The sequence below is a fragment of the Oncorhynchus mykiss genome, chromosome 23 (assembly GCF_013265735.2).
Source record: "Oncorhynchus mykiss isolate Arlee chromosome 23, USDA_OmykA_1.1, whole genome shotgun sequence".
Lineage (NCBI taxonomy): Eukaryota > Metazoa > Chordata > Actinopteri > Salmoniformes > Salmonidae > Oncorhynchus > Oncorhynchus mykiss.
The window spans coordinates 60,326,166-60,341,351 of record NC_048587.1 but is presented as its reverse complement, the minus strand read 5'-3'; the positions used below and the strand labels follow the sequence as shown (position 1 = coordinate 60,341,351).

The window sequence follows — 15,186 nt, the reverse complement described above, 5'->3', positions numbered from 1 at the left end:
TGATGAGGATCGTTAGGTGATGAGGATCGTTAGGTCATGAGGATCGTTAGGTGATGAGGATCGTTAGGTGATGAGGATCGTTAGGTCATGAGGATCGTTAGGTGATGAGGATCGTTAGGTGATGAGGATCGTTAGGTGATGAGGATCGTTAGGTCATGAGGATCGTTAGGTGATGAGGATCGTTAGGTGATGAGGATCGTTAGGTCATGAGGATCCTTAAGGCAAGAGGATTGTTAGGTAATGAGAATCGTTAGTTGATGAGGATCGTTAGGTTATGAGGGTCTGTAACTGATACTCACAGGGGGTCCACCTTTTCCCAAATCACCTGGAAGTCCTCCTGGCCCCGGGGGTCCCTGTTCAGAGAAACACGTATTAATTCACTGAAAATCATGACTTGTACTAATTTATCATATACTTTGTTTTGTTGTTGCATTTTTCATAGTTTTGAAAGTTTTTCAACAAAATGTCTTCCCAATGCATCAAAGCTATCTTACCATGGCTAATGTGAACGACATTTTACTAGATACTGTACTATAAAGATGTAATACATGTGTCATGTGTGAATGTTTAATTAATAATACTGTAAAATACTAACAGGGGGTCCATCGTCTCCAACGCCCTATGGAGGAAAACAGAAGCACCAGACGAGTCAATGACATAAGATACTACAGCATCTTTATAGGCTCTATGAAGGCTCTATGAAGGCTCTATGAAGGCTCTATGAAGGCTTCATTAATAAGCCCTAGAAGCTACGTTTCAAGTGATGTGAGAAAGCTGAATGTTCTATAGCTGGGCCCTCTGAGTCTTCAGTGTGGACTGATTCCACTAATGAATGAGTGGTTCATAGAGAATAATGTAACTCACAGCTAGTCCACGAGGTCCTGGTTTCCCGGGTTCACCCTGAAACAAAGTAAAATAGCATGTCAGTTTGAAAACACAGTGAACATGAGACAACAGTAAAGAGAATATCTAATATATACTGTGAGTTAATCATCCCCCATCCAGCACCCAAAGCAAACTATGCATGTAGAAGACATACAAGTATTTTCTCCATGAAGACATGTTTTTAGCTTGTCATGTAAACACAAACAGAATTCAGTATCCTTTCCTATTTCCACCAGGACCACAGACACATACTACAAATATAAGATGCTTTGGATAAAAGCCTCTGTTGCATATATTCACACGACTTGTATTCTTATACTGTAATAGTCTAGCGACTGTTCCAAATCCTTAGACATTGTCAAACACACACCAAACACACACCAAACATACAGCAAACACACAGCAAACACACCAAACATACATCAAACACACACTAAACACACACCAAACATACACTAAACACACAGCAAACACACAACAAACACACACCAAACATACACCAAACATCCACTAAACACACAACAAACACACACCAAACACACACCAAACATACACCAAACATCCACTAAACATACAACAAACACACACCAAACACACACCAAACATCCACTAAACACACAACAAACACACACCAAACATACACTAAACACACAACAAACACACACCAAACACACAACAAACACACACCAAACACACACCAAACATACACCAAACATCCACTAAACACACAACAAACACACACCAAACACACACCAAACATCCACTAAACACACAACAAACACACACCAAACATACACTAAACACACAACAAACACACACCAAACATACACTAAACACACACCAAACACACACAAAACACACACCAAACACACACCAAACACACACTAAACACACAACAAACACACACCAAACACACACCAAACATACACTAAACACACAACAAACACACACCAAACACACACCAAACATACATCAAACACACACTAAACACACACCAAACATCCACTAAACACACAACAAACACACACCAAACACACACCAAACATCCACTAAACACACAACAAACACACACCAAACACACACCAAACACACACCAAACATACACCAAACACACACTAAACACACACCAAACACTCAACAAACATACACCAAACACACAACAAACACACACTAAACACACACTAAACACACAACAAACACACAACAAACACACACCAAACATACACCAAACACACACCAAACACACACCAAACACACACTAAACACACACCAAACACACACCAAACACACACCAAACATACACCAAACACACACTAAACACACAACGAACACACACCAAACATACACCAAACACACACTAAACACACAACAAACACACACTAAACACACAACAAACACACACCAAACACACACCAAACATACAACAAACACACACTAAACACACACCAAACACACACCAAACATATACCAAACACACACTAAACACACACCAAACACTCAACAAACACACAACAAACACACACTAAACACACACTAAACACACACTAAACACACACTAAACACACAACAAACACACACCAAACACACACCAAACATACACCAAACACACACCAAACACACACCAAACACACACCAAACACACACCAAACACACACCAAACATACACCAAACACACACCAAACACACACCAAACACACACCAAACACACACTAAACACACACCAAACACACACTAAACACACACCAAACACACACCAAACATACACCAAACACACACCAAACACACACCAAACACACACCAAACATACAACAAACACACACTAAACACACACCAAACACACACCAAACACACACCAACTAAATTTTGCCGGTGTTTGGTTCCTGTACTGTAATATTCTCCACAATTTATTTTCCTTCTTAGACAAATTAAGCCATCTGAGTAAAATTAACTAGAGACTCAACAAACTATGTATGTGTAAAACATCAAAAGTATTTCTCCATAAAGACATGCTTTCATCTCATCAGAAACACAGACCAACAGGATCCTACTCCGTATCCTTTCATCTCATCAGAAACACAGACCAACAGGATCCTACTCCGTATCCTTTCATCTCATCAGAAACACAGACCAACAGGATCCTACTCCGTATCCTTTTGCCACTTCCACCAAATATACTGGACAATTTCCTTCTCAGACAAATGAAGCCGTCTGAGTAATTACTTAACCAGAGACTTCACAGACTGAATTAACATTCTTTCAGTTTAATCCTGTGACTGAGAACCTGAGCCATGCAGGGTGCACTTGGCCCAGCAAATGTTCCCCCAAGGCTTGGGTCCTGTTCATTATGCACCAAAATGAAGAAAACATTTTGGGAGGGACTTAGTGAACTCGTCCAATAAGAAACTCTAATTTTGTTCTCCGTTGCAAAACGTTTTAAAAATGTTTTCCTTGCTTTTCCTAATGAACACGACTATGATGCTTGGGCCTGGTTCCCCACGGAGATTACCCAGAACTCTGGCAGGGATGGATCAGGGATCAGGGATTAAAGCTCATTTGTCATGAGGAATTGCTTTACGCGTTGTAATTGTAATTCCTGCTGTCTTGCCTGCCAACACAGTGGGCGAATGGACGGTCAGCAGCTTGGCGCAGTCACCCGGCTGAGAGTTACCCTGGTCCCAGATCTGATTGTACTGTCTGGTATGACAATGACCAAAGGAATTGACAAGACAGCACCAACACATCTGGGACCAGACTGTCTGGTGTGACAATGACCAAAGGAATTGACAAGACAGCACCAACACACCTGGGACCAGACTGTCTGAGAGTCTATGAAGCAGAAACATTAAAGGGCTCATTAGTGATTAGTTACTCACTTTCTGTCCAAGGGGACCATCGGGACCTTCGTCTCCAGTAGGACCAGTCAAACCCTGCAGAGACAGGAAGAGAGGAGCGAGAGACCAGGCTTCACTAATCCATCACAACAAAGACAGAAATGTTGTCCAACGTCAGTAGGAGATCAGCTGTACGCTAGAAAACCATAAGAGTTAGTTACCTTTTCATACGCGATCATAACAAAGTACCTTTCTCTAAGAAATGTTTTTGCAACTTTACCAACTTTAAGGTGTGCTTTAAGTCTTCCTAATCTCATAATAATTCCAGCTGTATATATATGTACATGATGTCACAAAAAAAGTTGCGTATGTCACACAGCTAATGGAGTGGGAGGGGCTCAGAAGTAGGCGTGTGTACGTGGGCAGGACTAAACGATGCCCCACCCACAATGAATGAATCGGTAAATACTGTGCATTAGCAGAAACGTGTATCCAGTACTTTTCAGCACAGCTTGACAGAATGGCAAAGCTGTGAAATACATGCAGTTTTCCATTCTCTGACTTAGGTTGGCATTTTCAAAATAGATTCAACAAATGCTTCCTTGGATTATATTGATTTAAGATAAATCATGTTTAGTTGGAATAGATGATGGCATCTAGTCTGGAATAGGAATCATCTCCACGGACACCACGGTCAGGACACTACAGAGCATCTGAGACATCTCTCTGAGACAGTTACTGGGAGAGTGGTTAACCCTAACCCACATTCCTCTGGTCCAACTCAAACAAGCCCCATTGACAGGTACCATTCCACAGCAGCCTGAGGATCCAACTGGGACTGGCGACACCCACAGCACAAACACTGCTGGGTACTGTTTCACTAAGGCTTTACGGGCGTGAGAAAAAATATTGTGTCCCATTCAGAGGGTGAATGGGCAAGATAAAATATTTAAGTTCCCTTTGAACGGGGTCTGGTAGTAGGTGCCAGGCGCACCGGTTTATGTCAAGAACTGCAACGCTGCTGGCTTTGACACTCTCAACAGTTTCCTGTGTGTATCAACAATGGTCCACCACCCAAAGGACATCCAGCCAACTTGACACAACTGTGGGAAGCATTGGCGTCAACCCTGTGGAACGCTTTGGACATCTTGTAGAGTCCATGCCCTGACAAATTGAGGCAGTACTGGCAAAAGGGGGAACTCCATATTAGGAAGGTGTTCCTAGTGTTTGATATCTCATCCGTATGCCTTTGTTCACCCTCTATAAACCTACTACAGTCACTTTGTGAACCTACAGCAGAAGTGTGACTGAAATGCAAACTGCGTACAAAGTGATACATGGATCATGTACACTTAACAGTATGCTTTAGGATATCAGTACAAACTAATATCCTACGAGTGTTTTCCTAACCCTCTTCTCTCCCTCCAATTTGGATGGAAGCTACAGTTAATTAAGTGCAGGCCTTCCTTCTCTCTGCCTGAACAAAGAGACTGTTGTGTTACAAAGGAAACTGTCAGATTCTTAGCCTTTTCTTTGCTCCTGAGTGGCGCAGCGTTCTGAGGCACTGCATCTCAGTGCTAGAGGCATCTCTACAGACACCCTGGTTCAGCGGTCTGAGGCACTGCATCTCAGTGCTAGAGGCATCTCTACAGACACCCTGGTTCAGCGGTCTGAGACACTGCATCTCAGTGTTAGAGGCATCTCTACAGACTCCCTGGTTCAGCGGTCTGAGGCACTGCATCTCAGTGTTAGAGGCATCACTACAGACACCCTGGTTCAGCGGTCTGAGACACTGCATCTCAGTGCTAGAGGCATCTCTACAGACTCCCTGGTTCAGCGGTCTGAGACACTGAATCTCAGTGCTAGAGGCATCTCTACAGACTCCCTGGTTCAGCGGTCTGAGACACTGCATCTCAGTGTTAGAGGCATCTCTACAGACACCCTGGTGCAGCGGTCTGAGACACTGCATCTCAGTGCTAGAGGCATCTCTACAGACACCCTGGTGCAGCGGTCTGAGACACTGCATCTCAGTGCTAGAGGCATCTCTACAGACTCCCTGGTTCAGCAGTCTGAGGCACTGCATCTCAGTGCTAGAGGCATCTCTACAGACACCCTGGTGCAGCGGTCTGAGACACTGCATCTCAGTGCTAGAGGCATCTCTACAGACTCCCTGGTTCAGCAGTCTGAGGCACTGCATCTCAGTGCTAGAGGCATCTCTACAGACTCCCTGGTTCAGCGGTCTGAGACACTGCATCTCAGTGCTAGAGGCATCTCTACAGACTCCCTGGTTCAGCAGTCTGAGGCACTGCATCTCAGTGCTAGAGGCATCACTACAGACACCCTGGTTCAGCAGTCTGAGACACTGCATCTCAGTGCTAGAGGCATCACTACAGACACCCTGGTTCAGCGGTCTGAGGCACTGCATCTCAGTGCTAGAGGCATCTCTACAGACACCCTGGTTGATTGATTGGCGCCTCTCTTAGGTAAAGAAGTGGTCATTACCACTTGATGAAGCAAGATAATAATTTTAAGGGTAGAAGGTGCACATATTGAGAAGTTCCACCCCCTAGCAACTGTACTGCTGCTATAACCTGAGTATGACAGTAATCATGACTAGTTCACTATTGCTATCATCAAAGATGACAAAAAAGGCGCCAATGACGACAAACAGGAAATTGAAGGCAAAAAGGATGAATGATTTGAAACAGGATACTCACATCAGCCCCGGGCACACCTGGCAACCCGGCTGAGCCTAGTTTACCTGCATCTCCATCAGGACCCTAACAACACAACCACAATAGAAAGCAGAACAACATACTGACAGTCAAATACATCAGAATTACTAGATGATAATGACATAGTATTGTGTTAACAATAAAAGATGTAATAAAAAGTGTATAATTACAGCAGGGCCATCCTCTCCGTCGTCTCCCCTCTCACCCTGAAATAAAAAAAGGCCTACATGTGAAATGCATAGATAAATATATAAACATATATCTATATATATTCACAAATGTATACATATGTGTTTATACATAATTGGTCTAATTCCAACTCTTCAGCATGCAGCTGGTTATGTTTGTAAAAAGGGTTGTGCTCGCCCACCATTCAAATCACATAATCGCATAATTATGAACATGAGTTGTGATAATGTTCTTTATCGTTTGGAAGATAATTCAAGTTAATAGAGGAGAGAACTTACAGCGACACCATCAATTCCTGGGACACCTGCGGGTCCTGGAGGGCCGACGGGGCCCGAGGCCCTCTGGACAAAGAGACGGTCAAACAACGCAATCAGCTATGGATATTATTGCTATACATAATGAACATACATCTGTATGGGACATACTGTATGTCTGAAAATGAAGCAGAAGTCTCCGTTAGGCTTAGCCAAAAATAATTAATTCAAGGAACAACAGGTGCATAACCGCCACAGCAAAGCAAACATAAGACACCAACACAACTGAAGCAAATACCCTTTGTTCTGAGAAATGGGTTGAATCCATGTGATAGTAGCTACCCACTGGGCAGACAACAATTCAACATCTATTACATTTAGGTTCCAACGTCATTTCATTGAAATGATGTGGAAACAGCGTTGATTCAACCAGTGTGTACCCAGTGAGTACACTATGTAAATAAATACTGTATGCTCAGTCACAGTCACCCAGCTACAAAAATGAAATTATCATCCTTTGATTTGTTTCAGTCTTTCTTATAGAACAAATTCTCTTGCATGAGTAGACCAACTAGAATCTGGACATTCTGCTAGTTGATTCCACAACAATAAATCCATGAGAATAACATACTGTAGATACACTCACCTGAAGTACTATTTCGTCAACCTGAAAACAGAGGTACACAGAGAAGGACTTACCTGTGTGGAGCAAATAAGGACAATCTGCACCAAAAGTACCCAAAAAAGTTGCCCGTGAGCCATGGTCTCTCCGGCTCTTCCCTCTCCCGGACAGCAAGAACGGGTAAAAATGTTTTCCTTTTTCTTGGATGAGTTGGGTTGACGGACCCCGACAAAAAAAGTCACCCGGCTGAATCCGTTTCTACCAACTGAACCGCCAGAGGTACCATAGGCATCAAAGCCTTATGCATATTCATGACCTGCTTAGTTATAGGAAGTGATTGGCAGAATTCACGGACTGCGCCCGAACAGACTGGGAGGGTTTATTATGGGTGCAGAGGGCAAATGGAAAATGGAAAATAATTGCGGGCGATTTAAATGGCTTGTGATTTATTGGCTTGGGATTTAATTGTTCATCTTTCATGTTGTTTATTTACAATGGTTGCCTGGACTAGATAATACCAGCCTCTGTACTGGCTATTTTGATAATTAAGTCTGATAATTTGACCGTGGTTGCAGTCTGTTTTGTCAATGGTTCTTACCGACGTCCTGGCTGGTAGGTCATTGCAGGTCTGTGGTCGCCCCACATCACAATCAATGTGCATCGATTGGAGTTCAAACTGAAAAAGACATACAATAATAATAATCACTCGGACATAAGTCACATTCACAACCTATAAATATTATAATTGGCAAAATAGTGATAGTTAAATCATTAGGTATCGTCACCAATCCTCAATCGGCTAAATCATCATGTAGGCCTAGTCCTCACATCACATCACATGCTTGATTCTCAACTAATCATACTAATTTGACCCTAGCAGTAAGATAACTACTGATTGTAATGTTATTAATTTAAATCATTAGGTATCGTCACCAATCCTCAATCGGCTAAATCATCATGTAGGCCTAGTCCTCACATCACATCACATGCTTGATTCTCAACTAATCATACTAATTTGACCCTAGCAGTAAGATAACTACTGATTGTAATGTTATTAATATCTCTTTACTGTGACCACGAATAGAGTGAACCTGCCTGATGATAAATATATTTGTTTAAAGACATCCCAAACCACTTGGACAATTATTATCAAAGGGCAATTAAGCGCGATATTACGCGGACTTTTACTCTGTGATTTAGTTTTGGGACTATATTACAAACATCTCCCTATAATATTGCGCTGCCATCATAGAAACTTTGCCTGGTCTTCCCTAGACACAGCCAGGTCATCTTCTGGACTAGAACCTCTGTGTTACAATTCCCACTTATTTGTAGAAATTGACATGGCGGAGCGCCACGCATTCCACATAGGCCGCATTCAGCTAAAAAGTCACTCTCGGTGTAGGTCATTTACAGTAAAACTCTCCAATGTAGGCTAGAGTGTATGCCGAAAAGCTAGGTTTGAATATTTGGAGTGGCCCTGCCGTTACTTAACAAGCGCAGTCACTATTGTGCCTTAAAGTCCCAAACCTCTTGTACTTGCCATAGGACTAGTCTTATGAAATGAGGCTAAGCACAAGTTTACAAAAGAATCAACTTACTGGCACTGCTAAAACGGGGTTATCCTTCAGCTTTCCAATCAACGTGTATCCATCCAGGTTGACTATACCTCTCTGGGGTGTGTTCTGAGAGTCCACCATAATGCAATCCACGAACAGAGTTACAGAACGCTTGCTGACTTTCAGTAAGATGTTGTGCCATTGAGAGTTGAAGAGGAACGGTAGGAAAGGGAAAACGGCCGTCTCTCGTGTTTTATTCAATGTTGTGAAGGTGAATTCAAGAGAGAGCGATTCTCCGTTCAGTCTAACGGCAAGCTGCTCTTCGCCGTTCAAATCTAGCATTTGCCAAATATTCCAGTTCTTGGTTACGGTACTGCCGTTCATTCGTAAAACTGTCACAAACGCAAATTCAACCGGTAGTCCAAGGGGATACGCTGATCTGAAACATGGGAGAGAAATAGTCACCTATCTTGTACATATTAGCCTTTGATAAGTTGGCAAACATCGCCATGCATAATAGGCCTAAATGTTAAGGCCTAGTTGTCTCTTCATCTACATGCTTTACACATCGAGTCCAGAGTAATTTACAAAAAAGCGTATATAATTGTAGTTAAATTATACACAAGTGATGATATGCCTAAAACAATGTATAATTCTTCTAAAGTGAGCAGTGGCCCTTCATGTGGCCTATTAGCGCGGGAGGTAGCCCAGCGGTTAAGATCTTTGGGCCAGTAACTGAAAGGTCGCTGGTTCGAGTCAACTGGGTGAAACATCTGTCGATGTGACCTTGAGCAAGGCACTTAACCCTAATTGCTCTTGTTAGTTGCTCTAGATGAGATACTGCAATGTGCTGTGAGTTACCCAGATTCAGCACCATGGACAGGGACAGTACCAAACATGACCGGTAGATGGCAGTGTTCACCAATACTGCAGCTCTTTGGCCAAATATTGCAGAACCGTTAACCAACAGTATATATTTAATTTGACTATTGTTTCTGGTGTTATCCCTAAGATCTGGAAAGTGGCACATGTCCTCCCCCTACCAAAAGGAGGAGATCCTTCTGCCTTAGATAACTACCGTCCAATCTCCAAATGATCTTGCTTTTCCAAACTTTTAGAATCCCTGACCAACTGTCAGATAAGAACTTCTCGTTCTACTCTTAATGTGAATTGAGTTTCAGAGCTGGTCATACAGTAGCACCGTTTCAGCCGCTACGCTCCTTTTAGATAAAGCGTTAAGTTGCTTGGATCATAAAAATCATTGTGCTGCCTTATTTATAGAGCTTTCCAAGGACTTTGACACTGTTGACCATCACACTCTCATTCAAAGGTTGACTGACATAGGCCTGAATCAGGCTTCTTGCAAGTGGTTTGAGAATGATCTGACAGACAGGGTACAGTGTGTGATTTGTGATAGTGTCAAAGTCTAGGTTCCTGGATATTAGGAAAGGTGTACCACAGGGGTCGGTACTGAGATCTGTTCTCTTCACTATTTCTATATATAATATTGGTCTATTTGTTCCAACTTGTAATATTCATCTGTATGCAGATGATCCTGTTATGTATGCCATTGCCCCAACTGTTGACCAGGTGTTGTTAGAGCTGCAATCTGACTTTGTTGCCTTACAGAATGCCCTGGTTTTTTTAAAGGTGGACTTAATGTGGGCAACACTAAATATATGTTTTTCTCTAATTCTCACACTTTTTTTCTCCAATGGACTACATATTTATTAATTGAATGGTTCTCCCATTGATCAGGTTCCTGCCTATGAATATCTGGGCTTTTGGATTGACAAGGATTTATCGTTTAAAAAACATACTGTGGCAGGTAGCCTAGTGGTTAGAGCATTGGACTAGTAACTGAAAGGTTGCAAGTTTGAATCCCCGATCTGACAAGGTAAAAATCTGTTGTTCTGCCCCTGAACAAGGCAGTTAACCCACTGTACCTAGGCTGTCATTTAAAATGAGAATTTGTTCTTAACTGACTTGCCTAGTTAAATTAAAATAAACTTGTTAAAAAGCTAAGATATAAAGTGGGCTTATTTAAAAAAAAATAGATCTTCCCTCTCCCTAAACAGCAGGAAAGAGATTGTACAGTCAACTTTCCTGACAGTTCTTAACTATGGTGACACAATACCCAGAATACAACAAACAGCCACTAACTACTTTTAACCCTTAGGATGCTGTCTACCATAGAGCCCTTCACTTTATCACAGGTGACAGTTTTAATACTCACAACTGCATCCTGTATCAAAAGGTTGGCTGGTTCTCATTGAAGTCCCGTAGATCAATTCATTACTCCCTGTTTGTTTACAAAGCTTGTTTACAATTAGATGTTCTGGGGCCACTCGGGATTGATTGTTGTTTTGTTTGACATTGTATTGGTTGTTGTATTGCTGTGATCAGGGCACCCTTGGGATTCAGACCATGGTCTCAATGGGTTTTCCCTGAATAAATAAAGAATAATCATCCTAAAATTATAATCCATTACATCTACAGCGCTAGCCTCCCACTGGATCAGTGCTATTTACCTTGTGTTAATTCTGAAGTTGAATGCTGGCCCTATTTTGTAGGCAACATGCTGAGAGGTTGATCCAGGCCCCTTTTGAACAGTTCCTCTTCTGGCCAGCTCAGCAATGTGAAACTGGGACATGATATAAAAACCTGTTGGTAGGTTACAGTACATCAGGGATACTTGTTGACGTGGATATTTTTAATTCGTTTTTGAATGGTTGTTTTGTTCCCAGTAATTTGAACTCTCACCTGGGAAACCATCCTCTCCGACCTTAATCGGAGGACACAGGCCCTGCTCAGTTTGAATGTCAGCTCCAGAGGAAAAATACACCCCTGCAAAGAGGAAGAGACAGACTGACTTGTCTTGGCTGAAGTAGGATGTGTGTGTGTGTGTGTGTGTGTGTGTGTGTGTGTGTGTGTGTGTGTGTGTGTGTGTGTGTGTGTGTGTGTGTGTGTGTGTGTGTGTGTGTGTGTGTGTGTGTGTGTGCGTGCGTGCGTGTGTGTGTGTGCACATCCAAGTGCCACCTTCTTCCTAGCCTGCACCAGTGCTGATTGCCTTGTAGCCTGACCTTCACACCGAAAGAAGCTGCCACTGCAGTGATTACAGTACGTGGACAGACAGACATCCAATCACCCAGTGTTTGAAAAGCTGCTGCACTGCTGTACGTAGCCCTGCTGTGAGCACTGAATAAATATTATCTCTGAGTGTCGGTTGTTTCCTCTTAAGCCTAACACCCTGGCTCGAGACTTGACATCTTGGCTCACTGATGCAGTCATACCTAGCTGCACCATTGTATCAATCAGTTTCTTACCATCATGAAATGTTGAAATTAGATTACCATCATGATCATCATCATTATCGTCATCCTCAGCATCCCTCATTCCTGACCTCACATCTTTAGTAACATCTCCTAAGGCAGCAGTGTAAGCCATACATTTCTATGAGAACTGTTCACATCATCATAAATTGGGAATTCACATCGCTTATACATTAAGCTTTTTCCAGAGTTTAAGAAGATAATTACATGTACTACCCTACTGTTTGTATGTCTTCTACAGAGTATTAAACAATACTTACTCTGCGAGTGAAGGCCTGTGCTGAGGCATTGTGGGATCACATGGCATAACAAGTAGAGGAGGACCTCCCTAAAATACAAATGTCATGTCATCACAGATGTTAGGAACGCAGATGTTAGGGACACAAATGTTAGGAACCCAGATGTTAGGAACCCAGATTTTAGGAACCCAGATGTTAGGAACGCAGATGTTAGGAACCCAGATGTTAGGAACGCAGATGTTAGGAATACAGATGTTAGGAACCCAGATTTTAGAAACACAGATTTTAGGAACCCAGATGTTAGGAACACAGATGTTAGGAATACAGATGTTAGGAACACAGATATTAGGAACCCAGATGTTAGGAACGCAGATTTTAGGAACACAGATGTTAGGAACCCAGATTTTAGGAACCCAGATGTTAGGAACGCAGATTTTAGGAACATATATATTAGGAACGCTGATGTTAGGAACTCAGATGTTAGGAACGCAGATGTTAGGAACGCAGATGTTAGGAACGCAGATGTTAGGAACGCAGATGTTAGGAACGCAGATGTTAGGAACCCAGATTTTAGGAACCCAGATGTTAGGAACGCAGATTTTAGGAACACAGATGTTAGGAACCCAGATTTTAGGAACCCAGATGTTAGGAACGCAGATTTTAGGAACATATATATTAGGAACGCTGATGTTAGGAACTCAGATGTTAGGAACGCAGATGTTAGGAACGCAGATGTTAGGAACACAGATGTTAGGAACGCAGATGTTAGGAACGCAGATGTTAGGAACACATATGTTAGGAACGCAGATGTTAGGAACACAGATGTTAGGAACGCAGATGTTAGGAACGCAGATGTTAGGAACACAGATGTTAGGAACACAGATATTAGGAATAAAGATGTTAGGAACACAGATGTTAGGAACACAGATGTTAGGAACACAGATATTAGGAATAAAGATGTTAGGAACACAGATGTTAGGAATAAAGATGTTAAGAACACAGATGTTAGGAATACAGATGTTAGGAACACAGATGTTAGGAATAAAGATGTTAGGAACACAGATGTTAGGAATAAAGATGTTAGGAACACAGATGTTAGGAATAAAGATGTTAGGAATAAAGATGTTAGGAACACAGATGTTAGGAATACAGATGTTAGGAACACAGATATTAGGAATAAAGATGTTAGGAACACAGATATTAGGAATACAGATGTTAGGAACACAGATATTAGGAATACAGATGTTAGGAACACAGATATTAGGAATAAAGATGTTAGGAACACAGATGTTAGGAATACAGATGTTAGGAATACAGATGTTAGGAACACAGATGTTAGGAATAAAGATGTTAGGAACACAGATGTTAGGAATAAAGATGTTAGGAACACAGATGTTAGGAATAAAGATGTTAGGAATAAAGATGTTAGGAACACAGATGTTAGGAATACAGATGTTAGGAACACAGATATTAGGAATAAAGATGTTAGGAACACAGATATTAGGAATACAGATGTTAGGAACACAGATATTAGGAATACAGATGTTAGGAACACAGATATTAGGAATAAAGATGTTAGGAACACAGATGTTAGGAATACAGATGTTAGGAACACAGATGTTAGGAACACAGATATTAGGAATAAAGATGTTAGGAACACAGATGTTAGGAATACAGATGTTAGGAACCCAGATGTTAGGAACACAGATGTTAGGAACCCAGATTTTAGGAACCCAGATGTTAGGAATGCAGATATTAGGAACCCAGATGTTAGGAATACAGATGTTAGGAACGCAGAAGTTAGGAATAAATATGTTAGGAACGCAGATGTTAGGGACACAAATGTTAGGAACCCAGATTTTAGGAACCCAGATGTTAGGAACGCAGATGTTAGGGACACAGGTGTTAGGAACGCAGATGTTAGGAATACAGATGTTAGGAACGCAGATATTAGGAACACAGATGTTAGGAACGCTGATGTTAGGAACGCTGATGTTAGGAACCCAGATGTTAGGAACACAGATGTTAGGAACGCTGATGTTAGGAACGCTGATGTTAGGAACCCAGATGTTAGGAACACAGATGTTGGGAACGCAGATATTAGGAACACAGATGTTAGGAACGCTGATGTTAGGAATGCTGATGTTAGGAACCCAGATGTTAGGAACACAGATGTTGGAACGCAGATGTTAGGAACACAGATGTTAGGAACGCTGATATTAGGAACACAGATGTTGGAACACAAATGTTAGGAACACTGATTTTAGGAACACAGCTGTTAGGAACACTGATGTTAGGAACGCTGATATTAGGAACACAGATGTTGGAACACAGATGTTAGGAACACAGATGTTAGGAACACAGATGTTAGGAACGCTGATATTAGGAACACAGATGTTGGAACGCAGATGTTAGGAACACAGATGTTAGGAACGCTGATATTAGGAACACAGATGTTGGAACACAGATGTTAGGAACACAGATGTTAGGAACACAGATGTTAGGAACGCTGATATTAGGAACACAGATGTTGGAACACA

The 15,186-nt window shown here is 41.9% G+C and overlaps 1 protein-coding gene across 1 annotated transcript in view; it reads right to left on the bottom strand.

Moving 5' to 3' along the window:
• col9a1b (collagen, type IX, alpha 1b) overlaps nt 1-15,186 on the bottom strand; it is a 45,773-nt gene that overhangs the window by 29,710 nt on the left and 877 nt on the right. Inside the window, exons 2-14 of the mRNA XM_036959918.1 lie at nt 12,668-12,735; nt 11,839-11,922; nt 11,607-11,739; nt 9,118-9,514; nt 7,988-8,192; nt 7,594-7,814; nt 6,919-6,981; nt 6,622-6,657; nt 6,434-6,496; nt 3,759-3,812; nt 865-900; nt 596-619; nt 300-353 (exon numbers count right to left, since the gene is read on the bottom strand). Of these exons, the coding sequence (XP_036815813.1) occupies nt 300-353; nt 596-619; nt 865-900; nt 3,759-3,812; nt 6,434-6,496; nt 6,622-6,657; nt 6,919-6,981; nt 7,594-7,814; nt 7,988-8,192; nt 9,118-9,514; nt 11,607-11,739; nt 11,839-11,922; nt 12,668-12,735 (1,438 nt within the window). The remainder of the gene's footprint in view (nt 1-299; nt 354-595; nt 620-864; nt 901-3,758; nt 3,813-6,433; nt 6,497-6,621; nt 6,658-6,918; nt 6,982-7,593; nt 7,815-7,987; nt 8,193-9,117; nt 9,515-11,606; nt 11,740-11,838; nt 11,923-12,667; nt 12,736-15,186) is intronic.